General features: G+C 52.6%; 1 protein-coding gene across 2 annotated transcripts in view; it reads left to right on the top strand.

The window, feature by feature from the left end:
* URB1 (URB1 ribosome biogenesis homolog) overlaps positions 1–21,520 on the top strand; it is a 64,867-nt gene that overhangs the window by 25,743 nt on the left and 17,604 nt on the right. For both annotated transcript variants that reach the window (XM_032630361.1, XM_032630360.1), the window contains exons 14-28: positions 763–875; positions 2,754–2,873; positions 4,391–4,507; positions 4,972–5,110; positions 5,892–6,062; positions 7,090–7,283; positions 9,025–9,273; positions 10,606–10,785; positions 12,227–13,082; positions 13,968–14,169; positions 14,843–15,026; positions 16,899–16,957; positions 18,523–18,716; positions 19,659–19,769; positions 19,863–19,926. In XM_032630361.1, coding sequence (XP_032486252.1) covers positions 763–875; positions 2,754–2,873; positions 4,391–4,507; positions 4,972–5,110; positions 5,892–6,062; positions 7,090–7,283; positions 9,025–9,273; positions 10,606–10,785; positions 12,227–13,082; positions 13,968–14,169; positions 14,843–15,026; positions 16,899–16,957; positions 18,523–18,716; positions 19,659–19,769; positions 19,863–19,926 — 2,953 coding nt within the window. The remainder of the gene's footprint in view (positions 1–762; positions 876–2,753; positions 2,874–4,390; positions 4,508–4,971; positions 5,111–5,891; positions 6,063–7,089; positions 7,284–9,024; positions 9,274–10,605; positions 10,786–12,226; positions 13,083–13,967; positions 14,170–14,842; positions 15,027–16,898; positions 16,958–18,522; positions 18,717–19,658; positions 19,770–19,862; positions 19,927–21,520) is intronic.

Below are 21,520 nucleotides of genomic sequence, written 5' to 3'. Positions count from 1 at the left end.
GTGAAGTTCAAACCGCATCTTGTAAAAGTAACGTTATGCTTGTCTGGCCATGTTTCCTTGATGGAAAAGTTTGTCTAATAAAACTGACTTTGTAATTGGGCCTACGGAGGAAGACTTGCGGAAATAGCATTCTTGGAATTTATATAAGCTACTGAAATAATCCTATTCAAAAAGCTGTAGTTAACTTTTTGGTGGTTTAAAGGCAAAAAGTTCTCTTGCTGTGAGAATATGAGATTTACTATAAAGTGGCCATTTAACATGTGGTACCACGTCCTTCCCGAGCAAAGGATTAACCCAGAAATCAGGCCAGAGGCTGAGGACCCTGTCTGAGACCCAGGCGGCCGTAGGCTGTGCACAAGATGCTTGCCGTCTAGGGAGCAAGGCCTGTGCCCTGCACCAGGGGTCACACTCACGAAAGACTGTACCTGGAGGGCAGTGTGCACTGGGGGCTTTGAGATGTAGGAAGAGGTCAGTGTGGGCCGAGTGCAGGGAAGGGCATGCAGCACCCCCACTCTTTGGTGAAGGATTTGGATAGACCTTGGGACGGGGGAGATGTGTCAGTGAGGTGTGTGGGCAGGAGAGTGGGCACAGCCTGTGTGAGGGTGGCCGCAGGACAAGGATGGGCGGAACCCCCACGTCTTCTGCCTAGTTCTCTGGAAAGTTCCCTGTCCCGTCCTCGTGGCCAGGGCGGCAGTAGCTGGGCCCCCGCGCCCGCCCCCCACCCCCGGACGTCTCGTCTGTCTTCCTCTTTCCCACCCACAGGCGTCATCTCAGAGGAGGGCCTGCGTGAGGAGGTGCCTGTCACCCTGCAGCACCTTGTTCTCAAGGTGGCCCTGGCACTGCCCGCCAGCAAGTTTCTGTGGTTAAAGGCCCAGGTAGGAGGCCGTGACCCTGCCTTTGTTGTTAGCTCACCTGCAGGCTTGTTGGCTTTCTGGCCTGGGAATTTCTAGCTGCATCAGAACCCTGACTGCTGGTTGCGAAGGAAGACGTTGACGGTTCTCCTTTTAGAGAGAAGCCTCTAGAGCGGAGGCCAGGTCCTGATTTGTGAACCAGGAATCTCTTTGCTTTGCAAAGTAAGGTGCTTAGCTATCCTTACTGAAAATGTATCATTGCTGGGTGTTGGGAGTTTTTTTTTTACTTTTTTTCCCTTGACTCTTTTACATTCTTCTTGTCCTTTAAAAACCCTTTTGGAAATAAACAAAATACATTTCCTTCTCCTTTGTCCTCATCCTGGAAGGACTTAAGACAGAGATGGGAATAGACACCAAGCCACTAGAGAGTTGAGGCTGGTGGAAAAATCAGTAAAGATTGCTGGCGTTGTTTTCTGTGTCTTTGATAACGTCTTCTAGGATTTCTGGAGAACATAATGTTGAATCGTAAAGGGAAATCAAGATGTAACAGATATTTACCTCTGTATTTAAACACAGGACGCCATGTCACTTCTATCCAAAGAGGGAAAATGACCAGGCCAAATTAAGCCTTGTCTGAGTGTGTTTCTGAGTAGCTCAGATGACTTGTTTTAATGACTAAACGTCTTCTTTGAGTTCTTGTATGGAGCCAGTAGTGCGGAAACGTACCCTGGCACTTTCAGAGGTGATATTTCCAGAAGGGTGGAAGGACACCGTGGCACTGGGATCTCTGTGTTCCCCTAAGTCCTCTTTCCGAGGTTCACCTGCCTCATAGTTGAGGATGGTTCTCACTGAGAACTTACCGAATGCCAGGCTTGGCACGAGTGTGCTATGTGTCATCTCACTTATCACCACTTACAGACGAGACAGCTGGGACGCAGACTGGTTAGGAGACTTCCGGGGGGTCCCGGCCGTAAGTAGAGGATCCAGGATTGGACCCAGGCAGTGTTGCCCAGACCCTGCTCTCAACTTGACAACCCCCGTGAGGTCGCTGCCAGGACCCCAGTGAGATGACGGATGAGTCTGGGGTGTTTAGTTTTTTACCCCAGCTGAACTGGGCCATTGGGGTCTTGACGATTTAGTTGGAAAGGGAACAGAGGCCTCTTACCTTGAAAGAACTGGTATTAACATATTAGTTTATATCCCATGCTTCATTTTTTGCTCATAAGATGGGTCTGCTGGGCTTTGGGAACAGTAGCCCTCATGTGCTCAGATCAGGGCTGCGGGGACGCTCCAGGGAGACACAGATGCATCGGAGTCTGGGCTGGGAATCTGGAGCTCCATGTGTTCAAAGCCCAGAAGCCTTTGTTAAGAGGCTTGCTTACGTGTAAGGAACCGATTATATCCGCGCCGGCATCTTGCTGAAATGCAGCAAGCGTGGCGTTGGACGGAGTCAGGCAGCCCTGGGTGGTGTGTTTTCCCGCCAGCCACCCGCCGCCAGCCAGTGCTGTGTCTGCGCCAGGGCTCCTGGGCTTGAGTTCCACCTCGGTCATTAAACGGCCATTACCTCCTTGTGCCTCAGTGCCTGCACATGTGAGATGGGGGTGACGGTTGTCCCCGCCGCAGGCTTGTTGGGAGGACAAAGTGAGTCAGTGTATGTGAAGCACCTGAAGGGCCCCCGTGCTTCCTGCTGTGACTGTTGTTAACTACAGCTGCTTTCGGGGGTGTGGGAGGAGCTCCTAACTCCTGAGGTTCCTCGTGTATAGCATCCCGGCAGGCTTGCCGAGTGGTGGTTAAAATGAGATGAGATGAGAGGCCGGGGAGAACACTGGGCATGCAGTACCTGTTCGCTCAGCAAGCATTGGCCTTTGTTACATTTATAATATTCTGTTGTTCGAACTCCAGGAAGGCCCAGATGCAGAAATTATTGGAGGAAAGCGATCCGTGTTTTACTTACTGATGAAGATGTTTGTGACCAGTAGCCATTCGCATCTCAAGTCATCAACCAAACTTCTGATCGTGAAGGTGAGCCTTTCTACCAGTTCCTAGTTCTAGAAGCGTTTTGTACAATCTTGCGTATAGTAGATGCTTAGTCAACAGTTGTGGAATTAAGGCTGTATTAAGACTGTGACAATTTAAAAACAGAAGGCTTTACGGCAGTTTTAATGTCTTCTGTCTTAACCTGGCTGTGTTCCCAAGAGGCAACCTGGTGAAATGGGAAAAGCGGGCACTTTGAAGTCCTGTTCCAAGATTTGAGTCCTGGTTCTGCCCTTCCTGGGTGGCACCGGACAAATTGCTTAACCTCTCTGAACTTAGTTTTTTCGTGGTGAACGGGAATAACAGAACCGTAGGATTGCAAGGGAGGTTACGTGTGATCAAATAGTAGGCCATGCCTGGCACATTCTAGACTCAGTAAACATTAGGTTTCAGCCCTCTGGGGAACAATTTAATAGGCGATGCCTCTTCCCTCAGCTCCAGACTCGGCCTCCTCCAGGGCCCTGGCGATTGACCGCAGCCGTCACCCACAGCACAGGTGTCGCCAGAGTCAGTGGAAGGGAATGAGGAGTTTGTCGGTGTCTCTTCTTTCTTACACTTGAACTCATCTTCCAGGGCTACGTCAGGTCTTGCTGCAGTGCTAGGAAATCTAGTTCCTTGGTTCCACTGGGCAGCAGACATCCTGGTCAGGGCCGGGGCCGGGCGGGTTGCTAGAAAAATCACATTCATTGTATTTAGGGTACAGAGATTTTACCTTTGAAGTGCCAGTGGTCTTGCCACCCTTCAACCTCGCCTGAGCTGCTTGGAGGACGCGAAAGTCTAGGTCGTGACCTCTATCACATTCATTGTATTTAGGGTACAGAGATTTTACCTTTGAAGTGCCAGTGGTCTTGCCACCCTTCAACCTCGCCTGAGCTGCTTGGAGGACGCGAAAGTCTAGGTCGTGACCTCTGCGAGGTTGTGCAGGTGTGATTTCATGATCACTCCCTGCATGTGGGTGGAATGGCACGTCAGGCTCTCCCTCGGAGCACTCTGTGCAGGGCTCGTGCCGAGGGGCTGCTGAGACCCCGAGTTCTGTCGTCGGGCCATTTGGGGATGTCATTTAACCAAGTCCTGCCTCGTAACAAGTTCTGCTCCCTTAGAACAGAAGTAAGGTGGTGCTTCTGGCCCAGGCCTGGGTCTTGAGAAGCCACGTTGAGATGATTCGGCCTGACTGGGTCACTGTCTTGGAGAATTTCATGCAGGCTGAGGGTTGAGTGGCTGGGAGGAGTCAAGTCCCAGGTTGAAAAGCAGACTTTCAAGTAGCAGCGGGATATTTTCCCTTTTTATTATTTAGGAGCTGAAGGAGAGGAATAAGCAGCAGTGAGACGAGGGGCTGTGTTCTCCTTGATCGAGCCCAGCGCGACCTCTTTTCCTCGTTTCCCTCAACAGTGGGGGTTGTTCTGAAGCGTAGCTTTTAGGATAAAACTGGATGGAACTTTTACCCCCTCTGTGCTCCGTGGGTCTCAGAGGACCCACGGAAAGCGGGTTCTTCCCTGATTTTTCAGATCCTGCGGGATACAGGGGTGTTTGAGCACACCTGGCAGGAGCTGGAGCTGTGGCTGGAACACCTGGATGGCACCGAGCAGGAGAACAAGGAGGCCGTGATTCAGTTTTTGGAACGCGTGAGCACGTATTTCCCACGTAAAGAGAGCACGTTCAGGACGGCGTACTAAGTGACCCTCAGTATGGTTAAGGCGTTTCTGATGTGCCAGAGCCCAGAGGCCTCTCCTCCTGACTCACGTCCTAATTCTTGCTGAGATGTCAGAACGATTTAGTTTTAGAATCTGTAAAATGGGACTATATCACTGTGCGCTGTTAACTTCCTTTTGGGCGTTTGGTTTTGTAGAAGGGATTAGTGGTACACTAAGAGCGGTATTAAAAGCAATAGTCTGATGTGAAAAGGAGATACTTTTTAAAAATCTACAACAAAAAGTTTTTTTAAAAAAACTTTGCAGAAAAACGATTGTTCTCTGAAGGCCTGTTAAGATTTTTGCTCTTCCCTTTATTTTACTTGCGACATTTGGGGGCGTTTTTCATTTCACGTGTGACCATCTAAATATTTCCCACGTGACTCTTTAATGCTCAGGTTCTCCTGACATTGGTGGCGAATCCCTATTCATACACGGACAAAGCGTCTGACTTTGTCCAGGAAGCCAGCGCCCTGCAGGCCTCCGTGACGCGGCAGGACGCCGATGACGTCAGCGTTCCCATCTCCCACATTGACGGTGGGTGCTGCTCCCTGCGCTCCGTGGGCTTCTGAAGAGCCAGCCACGGTGGTGTATTAGAGACAAAACAGAATTGCACTGAAGCCTTGTGCAGAGGGCAGACACCCCATTTCTTTGCATCAGAGATCAGCTGCCTCTGGAATTGGAAATCCCCTTATTTGTTTATGTAACAGGAAGTAGGTGCAGGGCTTATTTGCTGCGTTGTTTTTATTTGTGCAGTGTTTACTCTGTGCCAGGTGATGCTCTAAGCTCTTAATAAATCCTAACTCATGTAACCTCATAAACAACCCCAAGTTGGGGAGGGGTGGGTTATCCTCATTTTATGTATTGACAAGGCAGCTGGGGCACAGAGAGGTTAAGCAATCTGCTCAGCCTCACACAGCGAGGATGTAGCAAAGTCAGGATTTGACTTCAGACACTCTGGCCCTAGTCTGTGCGTCAAGCCTTATGCTCTGTGGCTTCTCAGATTTTGGCTTATTTCCATGACTATCCAGGTTAAAGTTTCCGGGCTTCTCAGTGTCACGCGAGGAAACTTCAACCTGTTACTACCTGAGCTGGATAGTCCTGCATTTTGTCTGGCAGAGGTCTTAAGATTTTATAGATAATGCCCTTATTTGTTTAGAATCAAACATTACACTAAGCATTTTCCCGCAAGAGAAGTTTAGCTTTTGTTTTTTCCTCTTTTTGCAAACGTTCTCTCGCTTGCCCTACCTGTGGGATTCTTGCAGTAGACTCCTTTGCCACCTCTTGCCTGGCCCTGATTCCCATCTTTCTGCCTCAGATGTTCTCGACATGGTGGATGTCCTGGTGGAGGGCAGCGAAGGCTTGGATGAGGAGGTTGGATTCTTACTGAATGAAGACATGGTCGTGCTCACGTTCCCGTTCAGTGCTGTGGTCCCCGCTGCCCTGGAAGCCAGGAATAAGTTGCTCCTTGGAACAGAAAGTGAAGCAGGTACCTGTGTGTAGTGAGAATGTTATGGCTGCATCAGGCCAGCTGGGCCTCTCTGGGGTAGGAGGTGGGATTCCGAGGGCTTTGGAAATAATTGCTGAAAACCCAAGGCAGCAGGGGTTCAGACCCACCAAAGTGATAGCTGCACAGCTGGTAGAGCTAAGCGTACAGGGGTAGGAATCTAGAGGCTGGCTAGGCTGTTGGGAAATGGGTCGTTTGACGGATGAGTCTGAAATAATGTGTTTGCATGGCTGCACAGACACCTGCTGTAACACCGGTATTTTCTCTTCAGTATTTATTCTTGATACCTTGATGCTGAGGTACAAGTCCTTCGTCCTTACTGGGTATCCAGGCAACACAGACCCAAGAGAGCACTCACAGACCGCAGTGGTGTAATTAGTCAGGATCGCTCAGGCTTTGCTGCAGTAACACATACGCCACAATGCGTCAGTGGTTTAAGGAACAAAGGTCTCTCTCTCGACCGTGTCATGGTCCAGGACAGGTCAGGTGCTCTCCTGGGTGGCTGTTGTCCAGGAGGTAGCTCAGGGATCCTGGCTGCTCCCATCCTGTAGCTGTGCCATCTCAACATGTGGCTTCCAAGGTCACTGTGGAAGAGGAAGAGAGAGTGGACAGTCAAGCAGAGGTGTTCTGGCCAGGCCTGGAAGTGGCTAAGCGAGTCGTGTGGTCCCAGCCTAACTGCAAGGGAGGCTTGTGTGCCAAGGAAGTGGAAATGGATTGGTTTGCACCAAGCAAGTCCCTGTCCCGGATGGCCCTGGCCTCACCTCTTCCGTGCCTGGGTCTCCACTTCTGGGCCTCAGCAGCCGATGTCTGACTGTGTGCTGTATGTATAATAACAGTCTGGCGTGGTCTGCAGTGGTAGCATCTGCCTTCCAGCATGGTTGTGTGATCGCTGGCGGAATGGTTATGACTCTTTCTGGGTCTTGAATATGGGTGGGAGTTGGTGTTATTGATGGGTCACAGAAGGGCGGTCCCAGCAAGCCTCTCCCTGCTGTGTCTCCCTCCTTTGCAGGAGAAAGCATCGTGGCGTATCTGACAGGGGTGTTGACGGACCTCCTCCACACCCAGAGAGACCCGCTGGCTCTGTGTCTCCTGCTTCAGTCTTATGACAAGTTGGAGCCTCCGCTCCCACCTTGCTGCCGTCAGCTGTCCAGGTTCAACAGATACTACAGCCTCTGGATCCCGGAGCCAGCCCGAGAGGCCTTGGTGAGCTGCGTCCAACCACCACTCCTGCGTAAACCTAGAAACCCCCGGAGGTTCCTCCCTGTGGGCCGCAGTGGGCTGTACCCCAGCTGTGTAGCTTTCACAGCTTAACAGGGTGAACGCTCTTCACCTTCTCGTCTCCCCAGAGTAGGAGAGGAAGGCACGTGGTATCTCTGCCGCTCAGCTAATGTGATGAGACCCCGAGGGGCTCCGCGATGCAGCGGAACTGAATTCACTGCCGGCTGCACGTTTGGGCTTTGAGGCTGGGGTTGGGGGCGGGATCTCCTTCTCCTCCCTTCCGGAGTGGTCTGTGCGCCCTCGCCTCACGGCCCTCGTCTGCACACCTCAGCGGCCCCTAGACTTGGCACGCTCAGCGGTTAGACCTGAAGGCCGCTAGCAGGCTATGCTCTGCTAGACGGGAAAGTGAAAAAAGAAAGAAAGAAATGGTTTCCTCCTGGTGGGGACTGCATTCTTAAAAGGGATGCCGCAGGTCTGGCTCTGATGCAGCGTGCTTAGGATTGCTGGGTGGAGCAAAAAATTCACTTTGTGTTGTGTGCTTTTGTGTGTTCGCTCAGTTGTGGCTGCGCTTGAAAAAGCAGGCGGCTAAGGAGGACCTCTTCCTCTTATGAACTTGGTAGCAGGAGCCTGTGTTGATTGCATGTGCACGGTTTGTGAGGGCCTCATCCCTAGGTGCATCACACGTATTTTACGCCATTTAATCCTCACAACTCAGAGAGGGGTCTGGACTTAACTATCCTCCTTGTACACATGGGGAAACTGAGGTTCAGAGCAGTTCCGCCCCCAGGCAGTGGTAGACTCAGGATCCAGGCAGGCCTCTGGGCTCCAGAGCCCGAGCCCATCACGGCTATCGCCGCCTTCCCCACCTGACAGGCCGTGGTCAGGAGGTGGTCAGAGCCACACAGCAGCTTCCGTGGGTGTTAGCAGTCCGTGCTGTGCTGCACGGCGCTCCAGGTGTAGGCGTCCACTCCGTGGAGTCAGGCACTCGGCGGTTCTCACCCGTGAGGGCGCGTCAGGATCCCCCAGACGCTCATTCAGACGTGGTCGCTGGCCGTGTGATTCAGCAGGTCTGGGGCGGGCCCGGGAATGTGCATTTCTAACAAGTTCCCGGATCATGCTGTTGCTGGTCCAGGGTCGAGCCCCACTGAGTTTCGGGGCACCATGCGGCCTAGTTGTACTGGCCTTAGGAAACAGTGTTTGGAGTTATAACAAGAAAAGCCATGTGAGGTGAATAAAGAAGGCAGTTTGGGAACTAAGTTAGAAGAAATGACCCACTTGGAGACGGAATGACTTCAGGAACGTATCTTCCGTCCGGCCATGTCCTCTCATCCTCCCGTCCTCCCGGGGGAGGCCTTTGAAAGGCATGCAGCTCACCCAGCCGGCTCCTTCCCAGGGTGGCATTTCCCAGTTTCCAGGGATTAATAACAGTGACTCCTGTGAGTAAAATCCTGTCTCTGTGCCGCGTGACCTCTGTTCTCCAGGGCGTGTAAATACCTCCCCGGCTCAGTGCCCTCACGTGGACGCACGCTAGGAAAATACGTGTAACCGAGCGTGTTGGGACTTGACTTGAATAAAATGCTACAGGGTCACATAGATTTAGTATCAGTAGGTGATTTTTGTGAAACGTCCCTCTGTGTGCGTGTCGCCCTGTCCCTGTTTTAGCACCCTGTGCCCTTTGCCCCGGTGCCGATCTGTCTTTTCTCTTTCCTCCCCTGCTGTCTCCCAGGCGCTGCAGACGTTGGGCAGCCCTGCTCCGCCGGACCCCCCAGCCTCCTCTTTCAGTGCCCTGCTGCAGATGGCCTACACGGGCCAGGGCCAAGGTCAGGGCCAGGGCCCGGGCACATTCCCGCTCCTGGACGAGGGGGTCCAGGGGCGGCTGCGGGCTGCCCTCCTGCACCTCCCTACGCACCAGGCGCTGCGCTCCGCCAGACACCTGCTGCTGTACCTCAAGAGCACCGTGGAGAACTTCGGCCAGGTCAGCGCTGCCCCCGCTCCCTGGCTTCACCACCTGCAGAGAGTGTGGCCTTCTGTCGGTCGGGTCCACGCTGAGTGACGGTGTGGATGGAGGCCTGGGGCCCCACCGTCGCCCCGTTTGTCCGCACACGGGGAGGGCAGTGGCCAGCGTGCAGGGCCCCGAGCGGGCCGCGGTTTGGGAGCCTCGGCTCCGGGTGCTGTGCCCTCTCCCTGGAGCAGAGGCACAGACCTCAGACTGGGAGCCACGCGCAGCTGAACGTGGTCGCTGGGGCAGCTGAGGCCGGGCGGGGCCCTTCCCACGGCTGAGCGGGTCCGCGGCACGACCAGGCGTCCCCTCTGCCTTTATAAGTTTTAATTCGGCGGCTCATTGTTGGGCCTTCTGTCCCTGAGGTGGTTTACAGATTTATGGTTTAGGTTTGTTGCTGTTGTTGTTTTAATATTTATTTATTTGGCTGCTTCGGGTCTTAGTTGCCGCACGCGGGATCTTTTTTACTTGCGGCAGATGGAACTCTTAGGTGCGGCATGTGGGATCTAGTTCCCTGACCAGGGATTGTACCCGGCACCCCTGCACTGGGAGTGCAGAGTCTTAGCCACTGGACCACGAGGGAAGTCCCTTAGTTTAGGTTCTGAGGTGGGCTTTTCCCCCTCATCTTGGTCAAAATAAATCTGTGTGTTTCGTCAAGATTTAGGAGGACATGTCTTGTTAAGAAGTGACTTTGAGGGCTTCCCTGGTGGCGCAGTGGTTAAGAATCCGCCTGCCAGTGCACGGGACACGGGTTTGAGCCCTGGTCCGGGAAGATCCCACGTGCCGCAGAGCAACTAAGCCTTCGTGCCACAACTACTGAGCCTGCGCTCTAGAGCCTGCGAGCCACAACTACTGAGCCCACGTGCCACACCTACTGAACCCATGTGCCACAACTACTGAGCCCACGTGCCACACCTACTGAACCCATGTGCCACAACTACTGAGCCCACGCGCCTAGAGCCCGTGCTCCGCAACAAGAGAAGCCAGCACAATGAGAAGCCCGCGCACTGCAACAAAGAGTAGCCCTTGCTCGCCGCAACTAGAGAAAGCCCATGCGCAGCAATGGAGGCCGAACGCAGCCAAAAATAAATAAATAAATTTTAGAAACTTTTATAAGAAAAAAAGAAAAAGAAATGACTTTGAGGTTGTTTGCAGTTTACCGGGAGTTTCCATCTAAGCCTGCTTCCCTCCTTGATTCTTGTTTCTGGCAACTCTCCCCTTCTGGCCCTGGGGGGACGCGGCAGTCAGTGTTCTGGTGACTGTCAGCCCTTCCTGGGCCTGAGGGTCGTGTGTGTCTGGTCCTCACAGCTGGGCAGGAGGACGGGGCCTCCCCTGCTGCAGTTCCTCCTGGACCTCCTCAGGCACCTGGTCATCCACTGTCAGCAGCTGGACGCCCAGAACCAGCAGAAGCGCCAGGCCGCCCAGGCTGAGTCTGACCTCTTTTTGGACGTGGAGTCCATGGCCTCGCTGGAGTTGGCCGATGACAAGGTACCGCCGCCCTTCCTCCCTGGGTCTCCTTCTGGTTCGCCTTTTCCTGTGAGGTCACAGTCACTGGCTTTCCCTCCATTCTGGTTAAAAGCAAGTACGTGTTCGCTGCAGGGAAGTAGGGAGGTGCAGAGAACTCCAAAGGAGGCCCTAAGCACCATCCCCCGCCCACCCCGAGAGAAGCACTGTTTACTTGGGGAGTTCATCTTTCCAGTCGCTTCTCTGCTCACACTTGCCCTGCTGCGAGCACTTTCCCTCCCACTGTGCCGTGAGCGTCCTGAGAACTCGGACTGCGTATTTTCCTCTTAAAGGGTTGCAACCTGTGTTGAGCGAAGGCTGGGCAGTGGGTGGGGCCCTTCCTCGTGAACACACACAGCGACCACACTGCCTGGGGAAGAGTGAGCCTTCCTCTCCTGCTGGCAGTCTCGTGAGTCAGCTTTTGAACTGGGGCCAGGCCGAATCTTTCTCACCATTTGCCGTTTGACCTGTTGTACTGGGTTTGGGTGCAGGCGTGTTCCTCAGTTCACAGTCGAACGCATGGCTCCCTTCCTTTGATCTCCAGGCGGGCTTTCTTGGGGGGGCATTTGTTGGTGCAAGACCACCTGTTAGCCAGTCGTTGGGCAAAGCACTCCTGATGTGTGCTTTTCTGTTTTTCTTTCTGTTTGGGAAAGCTCAGTTGGAAAGTGTGGTAGGCTCCTCTTTCCTTCCTGAAGAGTAAATAAGGAAAAAAGTTTATTTCTGTCCCCGGGGACTGGGTGACTTCATTGACTAGGAATCGCGTTCAGCGAGGCTGCGTGAAGCCATCATCTAATCCAGCAGGGTGCACTCAGCTGCTCTCTGCTCAGTGGTTTACACTAGTCTTGGGGTCAGAGCTAGTTCCTCAGGGGGTCACTCGAGGCCCAGCCTCCTTCTGGAAGTGGACGCAGTTTCACCTTCAGTTCCGGATCGTTTAACCCCTACCCATCTTCCCCAGCCACAGAGCCTCTCCGAAGCCAGGGTAGCCCTGCCCTGGTGGTCGGGTGGTACCCACGTCCCTCAACCAGATTTATTTAGGAGGGCAGGGCTGCTAGGGAGAAACCAGGAGACAGTTGATCGTCATCCCATTTTGGCATTTCTACGTGGCCCGGCCCTGCCTGAGTGGGGAGAGCAGTTTTACTGCACGGTAAATCCATTCAGGCTGCGTTCGTCAGCTTCCTGCTGGGCTGGGGGTCACTGACCGAGTCACAGTCCAGGCCCCGTCGTTGTACAGGGGAAGAGGTGCGTTATGATGGGGTAAGAGCTTTGGGCTTGGGTTGGGGTGCTGCGGGCACCCCTGAGAGGGGCACTGGGACTTGGGCTTGAGGGTGGAGTGGCTTAGGAAAGCTGCTTTCTGCTCTCCGTCCTCCTCAGTGGCAGCTGCTGGCAGAGCCGTGGGTGAGGCCTGTGCCCTGTCACTGTGTTTCAGACGCTGGAGGAGGTGCTCTTGGCCATCCTCAAGCATCCCACGCTGGAGGGCTGGTACCTGGCCCTGGAGCAGCAGGCGCTCCCCCCGCACACCCTCAGTCCCGTCCTCGTGAAGCTCCTGGCGGCCCACCTCAGCGCGGGGGTCCTTCCGCTGCTGGTGGCGAGTGCCCCCGTCCTCCAGAGCCTTGGTCAACTGGGGCTCCTGGCCAGGTACTCAGAGGCCATCACCCAGAGCGTCCTGAAAGAGCTGCGGAACCAGAGGGCCCGTGCAGCCACGCCGATGCCGAAGACCCTTCCTCAGCTTGAAGCCCTGCAGGGGCTGCACCCGTACATGGAGGGCACCCAGCTCCGGGAGGTCACCCTGGCCCTGCTGAGCCTGCCCGAGGCCCACCTGGTGGCCCAGCGACCCACTGAGTCCCGCCAGAAGGAGAGACACCTGAACGCTCTCGGGGAGACCCTGGTCCAGCTGCTGACCAGCCGCCCCCAGGAGCAGCTGCAGAGCGGTGAGCTCCTCCAGGCCTCCGAGTACGTGAGAGGCCTGGGGGCTTTGCTGCCCGCGCTGGCCGTGGACGAGCTGGACGCCGTGCTCCTCCAGGCTGTGCAGAGAGAGCCGGCTCTGGCCCCCGCAGTCGGGGTCACTCTGCTCGACTACTGCCTGGCCCGGCGGACGCCGGCGGCCCTGGGCACCGCGGCCTTGCTCCTGCAGCACAGCTGCCCCCACCTGCTGCGCTTTGAGCGGTGGTGCAGGCGGGCCAGCCTGGGGCTCTGCCTGCAGGAGGCCCTGGACGACTTCCTCCCTGTCATCCGCATGTACACCCAGTGCAGGACCCGCGAACGCTTCACGCGCCCCGCGGCAGGTACAGGAAGGGTGGGTTTGGGCAGCCAGGAGGGCTGAGAGCTGTGTGTCCACCCTTAAGCCCTGGGACTTCACATTCTGGAGGTATCGCTTAGTTCTGTTTCTCCTCAGATGTCTGACCCAGGTCTGAGGATGGAGCTCCCATCAACCCCGAGTTGCCCACGGGAAGCTGGAGCCAGTGGTGGGCGGTAGCTATGGCCGCTGGGGGCCAAGGAAGGAGCGGCCCCAGCTGGGTCTTGTTAGGTTGAGAGAGTGGCGTGGGTGATGGTCCTTTGCCCCGTCCCCCTCTCCCCACCGTTGGGAGCGTTGGTGAGTCCGTGCTGAGCCGAGGCACTCGGCTGGGCCCCGCTCTCTCTTCTCTCTCCACCCATTGGGTTTCAGGTCCAAGGCACTTCCTGATCACCTCCAATTCAATTTAATTCGTTTTTATCGTGTGTACGAATGATTTTTCACTCACTGCTTTGCCCCTGTGCTGCATAGCTTCGTATCATCAATAACAGATGTTTTTAAAAAATAAGAGCGCCCCTGCAGGAGGGCGTCTTCCGGCCAGTGGTTCTCCAAGTGAGTTCAGGACCTGGGTGCTCACCGTCTCGTCATGACCCTCGAGCCGGGGCTGTGCCCAGGGCCTGCGGGACTATTAGGGTTGAGTGATGAGAGGTGACCGGTGGCGTGCTGGTAAATGTTTTAACCACTGGCTCTTGGGGGAGACTGATTTGTAGCATTTGCCGATTTCCGTGGCGTCACAGCTCCTGCCGTGGTCAGTCTCGTGCTACCAGTGTGACATCACCCAGGTCACAGGTTTCCTGAAACAGAGCCACCAGCCCTTGTGAGCCAGCTGTCGTGCTCCACGGCGCTCACTTCTCTCCCCTGCTTGTCTCTGCCCCAGTACCCTCTGCTGTCATGCCTGTCTTGAGGAAGGCCCTGTGGAGGCCGCTGCAGACCAGGCTTCTCAGTGCTGACGGGCCCCTAGAGTCTGGGCTGCATCAGGAGATCCTGGCCCAGCTGGTCCCATTTGCAAGAGCCAAGGACCTCCGTGTCCTCATGGACCGATTGCCCCGCTTGCTTCAGACTCCAGGCAGTCACAAGAGGTGTGAAGGCTCAGATTGTGTAATGGCTCTCCCTTTTCGCTGTAGTGGTTATAAAGCAGTGGAAATCGCTGCATTGCTGTTGTACAGTTGGGGAGAACGCAGCTCCTCCGAGAACTCTACTTCATCCTGGCTGGAGCAAGTTCATCTCCATAAGTGGGCGGTTCTGATTCCCTTAGAGCCGTGCTTATCAACCAGGGGTGATTTTGCCCGCTCCAGGGAACATTTGGCAACGCCTGACACCTTTTACTGTCACGATAGGGGTATGGGGGGCTTGTTGCTTCTGGCTGCTAGAGGGTGGAGGCCAAGGGTGCTGCTAAATATCCTGTAATGCATAGGACAGGCCCCCTCCCCTCCCCCCAAAGAGAGAATTATCTGGCCCAAAATGTCAGCAGTGCTGAGGCTGAGATAGCCTGATTTAGACAAAGTCTGGACAATATATCCTTTTTCTGGTGTGCTAATAGTGTTTCCCCTAGTCGTAAAAGTTCTGGTACGTCTTTGAAGTTTGCGTAAGGGGCAGGGGAAGCCTGTGATCTCTGTGCTTGGGTAGTTAGTGTAGGGACCAGGGCTCAGGGCGTCTGCCTCATATGGCCCATTGTGATGCTGGATTATATATACTTAAAGCTAGAGGCATTTGGGGCGTGCCTGTAACTCTGAGTTTTGTCTTCTGCTGCAGTTGGGTCGTGGCTGACTCTGTCTTGGCTGTCCTGGAAGGGTCGGCGGAAGAGCTGCGTGCTTGGAAAAAGACTCTGCTGGAGGCCTGTGTACAGTGGCTGATCGCATCCTTTAGCGGCGGCCAGCAAGATGATGGTACCCAGGATCGAGAGAAGCAGATGCTGCTAAGATTAAACGAACTGTTGGTAGGTGTCTCTTATTAGAGCCCCTGGTTAAATTTTTAAGGGGAAGAGTGAGATAGACAAACCCAGGTTTGCAGATACATTCAAGCCAGGTGGCGTGAATTCGACCTGGTGGGGGATGAGAGGAGCCATGTCTAGGAGGCGACGGGCAGGTGGAGGGCAAACTTTGAAACGATGAGCCATCTTTTATCAGGAATGGTTGCAGGAATTTGTCAGAATGCTTTTTGGTTGCATCTCCTGAGATGGTTATATGGTATCGTTTTTTGTTTTGACTGTTAATGGGGTGAATTATACTAACTGATTTTTGAACGTTAAACCAGCCTTGCATTCCTAGAATAAACCTACTTGGTCATGATATGTTCTCATTTTTATACAGTGTTGGATTTGATTTGCTGACATTTTACCAAGAAATTTTGTATCTGTGTGCACGAGGGGTATTAGCTTATAATTGTATTTTCTTGCAGTGTCCGTGTCTGGCTTTAGGATCAGGTAATACTGGCCTCAGTTTGAGTTAGGAAGAGTTTCACTGGGTACAAAATTCCAGGCTAACAGTTTTTATTTTTTTCAGGCATTTCAAAGATGTTGCTTTACTGTCTTCTGGGGTGCGTTGGTTCTGATAAGAAACCTCTCACTCTTATCTGTATTTCTCTTTACATGATGCCTTTTTTCTCCAGCTGCTTTGAGGACTTTTTTCTTTACATTGCTTAAACAACATGATTGCGATATGCCAGAGCGTCGTTTCTTCAGGTTTTCTGTGCTTTGGGTTCAACGAGCTTCCTGGCTCTGTGAGTTTAGAGCTTTCATAAAATTTGGAAATATTTAGCTGTTTGGGGGCCTTTATTTTCTTCTGTTTTTAATGTTACATTTTTGCACAGAGATCATTAGCTTCCTGAAGAGCTTAATGTGTTGTGTTACAGGATTGTGAACTTAAGGCATGTAGGAACCTGACCCAGTAGAGCTAGGAAAGAGGAGGAGAAGCATTCCTGGGATGTAAGGGAGTCGAGCTGTGGAGCCGGGGGTGCTGGGCTCTGCTCTTCTAGGGATTTGTGTTCTTGGGACAGGCCTCCCTCCTTACCCCACTTGGCTGTTTTCTTTCTCTCTCTCTCTTGCTTCCCATCCCCCCTTTTTAACAGACTTAACCTTTTAGAGCAGTTTTAGGTTCACAGCAAAGTTGGGCGGAAACTCAGAGTTTCCACATGCCCCCTTCTCCCACACGTGCACAGCTTCCTCACCGTCAGCATCTCCATCAGCCCTTTCCTTGTAATTGAGGTGTGGTTTTCATCTCGTGGAATATGAGGTCTTAAGTGTGTAGTTTAGTGCTGACAGATACACGTACCCCTGTGCCCACACTGCTATCCAAGATTTTCATCATTCCAGAAAGCTCTCTTGTGCTTTCTCCCAGTTGGTCCCCTTCCCCCCAAAGCAGCCACTCTTCCGATGTAACATAATGCACCACGTTTGGAGATTTTTCTCCCCGTCAGGGACTGTGGACCTACACTGGCCCTGTTAGGGCGCAGTGGTCCTGCCCTGGGTAGATGTTCTCTCGTGTGTTTAAACAGTCACATGTGGCTGCACCTCTGTGTGTCGCAGATCAGTCAGTGATATTCAGAACGGTGGACAAAGGGGAAAGTTACACAACTACTTGGGAATTTTCTTTTGGTCATTTGGTGATCATAGGTATGCTAAGACAGAGCTACTAGTGGAAATAACAAAACAATTAAAAAAAATCAAAGTAAGAAGCAACTACAAGCTTTTGCGAATTGCTTGGATAACTATATTCTGTATTTACTGGAAGGCTGTAATTTAAATTCTGTGTCCTCTATTTTAAATTAATTTGGATATTCCATATATATTTCTTGCTTTCTTTATTCCTAGAATTCACTTAATGAAGTTGATCCTGGTGATTGGCAGAAATTTGTGAAGACTGGACTCAAGTAAGTTGAATTTATTTTCTTGGTGCTGTTCGGTAAGGCGGTGAGTGTATTTGCCGGTGCGGGGCCAGTGGTGTAGCTTGTTATTAGCGTAAAGAACGTGGCAGAGCAGATGCTGCTCCCATTTTGGGCAGACGAGACGAGACAGCAGTGTTGGGGAGGGAAAATGATTTGCCCGTTGACATGTGTGTACTTCTAACAGCGATGAGAGGAGCAGCCTTTAAAAAATGAAATATTTTTTGGGAATTCCCTGGTGGTCCAGTGGTTAGGACTCTGTGCTCCCACTGCCAAGGACCCGGGTTCGATCCCTGGTCAGGGAACTAAGATCCCACAAGCCACGCAGCACGGCCAAAAATAATAATAATAAATAAATTTTTTTTACTGAAATATTTTTTAAAAGCCAGAAATGTGCAGAGAACAATACAGGAGCACCCAGATTTAATAAATGCTGACAGTTTTCTCTATTTGCCCTAATTGCGTCCTTTCCTTCCCTTGCCCCAAAGTGTCACTCTTCTGAGGTTGAGTTTTGTCATGGCCCTGTGTGTTTAACACTTTGGTTGCATGTCAGTATGTCTCTAAACAATAAACCACAGTGTTTATTGAGTTTGACGTTGTATACAGATGTATCACTTTATTGTCCCTCTTTTGCACTCAGAAGTTTTTGAGTTACCCATGTTGATACATGGAGATCCCCAGTTCATGTAGCCAGTGTCCTACTGGTGGACAGGACCTCCCTTCTTTCCTTCCTTCCTCCCTCCCGACCCTGCAGTGAACGTTGCATGTCTCTTTGTGCCCAGGTGCCAGATTTTCTGGGGGAGGGGTCACTTGCTGGCTCTTAACGTGGGCACAACTCCAGTTTTACTAGATTTTTTGATGTGTTCTCCAAGCTGACGTAACATGGTGTGGAAGTTCGTTTTGTCCTCGCTTCCTCACCAGCAGTTGATGTGGTCAGACTCTTTCTTTTTGGCAGTCAGGTAGTCATGAAACGGTATTTCATTGCACCTGTAATTTTCATTTCCCTGATTATTCGTCAGTTTGAAACAGAGAAAAATACCCAAGAGAGAGAAATAAGTGAAGGTGAGTCAGAGGTAAATGGCAACCGAGGATTACCTTCGTGACATGACGACATTTCTTTGAGTCTGGTTAATTTGCGTTTCTCGAATGTTCCCTGTGTGCTAAGTGATTCTTAACAATAGTCACATGTGACTAAAAACTTTTTTCTCCAGAGCGATGCTTTCATTTCTTTAGTGGGTTCTAAAGGGATTTAAGATGAGAAGGCTTCTGGGGTGTTAGAGGGGCGTTTTGAGTAGCTGAAAGGAAGGAAGGAGGGAAGCTGACCTGGCAGGCAGGCCAGGTCAGGAGTGCTCCCTGTGATGGGTGGGCGACTAGGTTTGTGATGCTGCAGGTGTGCTGCGGCAGCATGGGTAGTTTGGGTGATGGGTGTATGCCTGTGCACTCCAGGATTCTCACCTGTGTGGCACGTTGGACGTTTTCCTTGATAAAATGTCGAGCAAAAAGGTTTTCTGTTGTTTATGAAGCTAGTTTTCCCTTTGATTCTTGCCTCCTAGATTTCGGTATCAGGACCATGCATTTTTAAAGGCCCTTTGTGCTGCCGTCCAGCTCCTGTATCTCCCGGAAAGCGCCGCACGCTTGCGGCTCACTCAGCTCTCGGTGGTCCACGTGATGCTCACCCAGCACTCCCTGTTCCTGCCCACTTTGCTGACGGCTGGAGAGGAGGAAACCCCAGGCAGTCCCATCAGAGGTGATTCTTTACCCCACCTCCCACTTCAGACACGGAGCTCATTCCCGGATTTCGTGTGTTCTCAGAGCTAAGGAAGCATTACCCGAACGGTATCCGAATATTTCATGTCTGTCAAATCCAAGCTCAAGAAATGTTTCCTCTGACTTGGGGGTCACACAGCAAACGCAGACCTCTCTTCAGAGCCTATTCTGGCCTGCAGAAGCCAGATTTAAGGTTTTCTGCTATATCGTGGGCGAGCGTTAAAACCTGGGAGTTAGGGGGAGTTAGGAGCGGGGGTTTCTCACCTGGGAGAAATTGTTTAGTTGCGTTAAATGTCTTAATGGGGTGATTGAAACTTTTATCAAGGGCGAAGGGTTCGAAGGTCCCTGTTGGTGGGTCCCTGCTAGGGACTCGTACAGCCCAGGCTTCTTCCCTAGTCGGTTCGGTGAGCTTTTACGTTAGCATGACGAAGACTGTGGGAGATGGCAGAGGTCTGAGGGGTCCTGCCCTCCCGAAGCCATACCGTGTTTAGAGACAAAATTGGCATCCCCAAACTGTTAGGAATCACTGCAGAGCTGGTCTGTAATAAACTGCTAAACTGGAGAGAACCCTTACCCAAGTTCCTGGTACAGGCAGTAGAAAAAGTAGAAAGGCTCCCCGCTTTCAGGCAGGAGTAGAAGTATTAGAGATTTTGGTAACATAATCATGGAGAGAAATGCTTAGGTTTAAAAATCTTTGTTGCCTTAAAGTTTGGGAGGGGGCTGATGGCAGCCTCGTCAAAGTTGTGTTTATTTTAAAAAAGGAAAAAGCAGGGAAGGGACCACGTACAGTCCTCAGACCAGTGTTGTCTAGAGAAGGATGTCTCAAGCATTTGTGTTTGCTGCAGTGCTTCCTTCTCCACTTTTACTCTGCATGTGCCCATCCCCCTGTACTGCCGGGCATGTCAGTGTTCTTTTCTTCCAGAAGCGCTGGTGGACCTAATGTCGGTGGCAGTGAGGCTGTGCCCCTCTGTCTGCGAGAGCAGCCACTTCGCGGTGCTTCTCGGGGCCTACGGAGCCTCTCTCAGCATCCTGGGTGAGGGTGCGGGGACCGGGCGGTGTGATCAGAGCGTATGAGGTCTCGGGGGTCACCAGGAAGCTTTCTAAACTGACCCTCAACTGACTTTAGACCAGAAGATCTTACTTCTCCTGCGGGCCTACGAACAGAACCACCATAGCCTGGTCAACTTCAGGTGAGCGCTGGGCCCGGAGGTGAGAACGGCAGGTCTTGAAGGCCCCACCCAGTGAGCTCCCCCAGGGAAAAGGGGGGCTGGGTGGACCCCTCGGCTCACACACCATTGCCAGCGTGGGCTGCTCTGACCTCTCACTGTGAGGATGGTCCCCGATGGCCGGGCCTGTCTGGGCTGGGCCACCTCACTGGTTGACAGTGTGTGTCTGTCACAGACCTGCCCTCGGACTCACTTCTGACCTGGCGGTCATTTAGTTGATTCTTCTGAAAACCTTTCTCTTGGTGCCTTCCTTTAGGTGGGAGTGACTTAGGTGGGGATCTGGGAAAAGACTGAGGAGCGCTGGCTGGATGTTAATTCCGCCCTCTTCCTTGTCTGTGCGTGCGCGGTGTCTGTCCCTGGATTTGTCTCTTTCCTGTCTGTCTGTCTCTGTGTCTGTCTGTCTCTCCTGGGTTCCCAGGGGCCGCTCGCTCCTTGGCCAGCATGGCTTTGGGCCCTGAGGGGCTGGGCTGATGCCTCTCCCTTCGGGCCCTGCCTGAGCTCTGCAAGGGCCGGGGTTAAGCTATTCATAGACAGCATCTGAGATTCTCTTTGCTGCCCTAGTTTCTTTTCTCCTTAATTTGGGACCAGCACCCCAGCATCTGCCCAGTACATAAGAAGAGCTTTGTGTGCTGAGACAGGAAGTAAGCTTACTGGGCCAAGAAAAATAGTTCAGGAGAACTCTGCAGGGAAGGGAAAAATATATTTCCCTTGTAGAATTCTTTTTTTTTTTTTTTAAAGATTAAAGATGTATTAGCCTAGAAGCCCCCTGCCCCCCCCCCAAAAAAAAACCAGTAAAGAGAACCATTTTCTGCCTCTTAAAAGAGTCCAGGTCATGAATAAACATTGTCTCTCCCTTCCCCTCGTGGCCTCACCCACTTACTGCCTTGGAGGTGGTGCTGTGTCAGTTGTATTCTTTCTGGAATAAACAGCCCCTGTGTACACGAGGGAGAGGAGAGAAAACAGAAGCAGTCTCCCTCACGGTGAAGAGCGAGCCGTCCTACCCAACCCCCGCAGTCTCAGAACCCTCTCTCCGGTTAATGGAAGTCACACGAGGGTGCCCTGGGCGCGGACGGGTTGAGTCGCTTTCCAGGAGGAAGGCAAGGTGACCTCTCTGGGCGGCTGCCACGGGGACTGGTGGTGCGAAAGGTAGAGCTGGGGACGGCGCCAAGGCTGTGCAGTGGACCTGGTCTGCTCACGGCCCCGTGGCAACGAGGAAAGGTTTGTACCAGTAGAGCATCATTGAGCTGCCAGGGTTCTGCCGCTGTGCCCAGCACACACTCTGGAGCCAGACTCCCCAAATTTGAATTCCTGTTCTGCCACTTACCAGCTGGGCAGGGGACCAGCTGAGCAGCGTTCCAGATCCTCTCTGTGTCTCTCTTCCCGCATTTGCAAAATAAGGGTGACACTAGTACGTACCTTATGGGATAGCCGTGCAGATTAAGTGAAATGAATACACCTGAAAGGCTTACAATAGTGCCTGGCACATCATAAACTCTCTGTAAGTGTTGGCCTCCATCACCCCCGACACTGTCACACCACCCTCATCATTGTCAACCTC

This window comes from Phocoena sinus, chromosome 4, assembly GCF_008692025.1.
Source record: "Phocoena sinus isolate mPhoSin1 chromosome 4, mPhoSin1.pri, whole genome shotgun sequence".
Taxonomy (NCBI): domain Eukaryota; kingdom Metazoa; phylum Chordata; class Mammalia; order Artiodactyla; family Phocoenidae; genus Phocoena; species Phocoena sinus.
The sequence above is the reverse complement of the archived record's forward strand: the minus strand, read 5'-3'. Positions and strand labels throughout refer to the sequence as shown.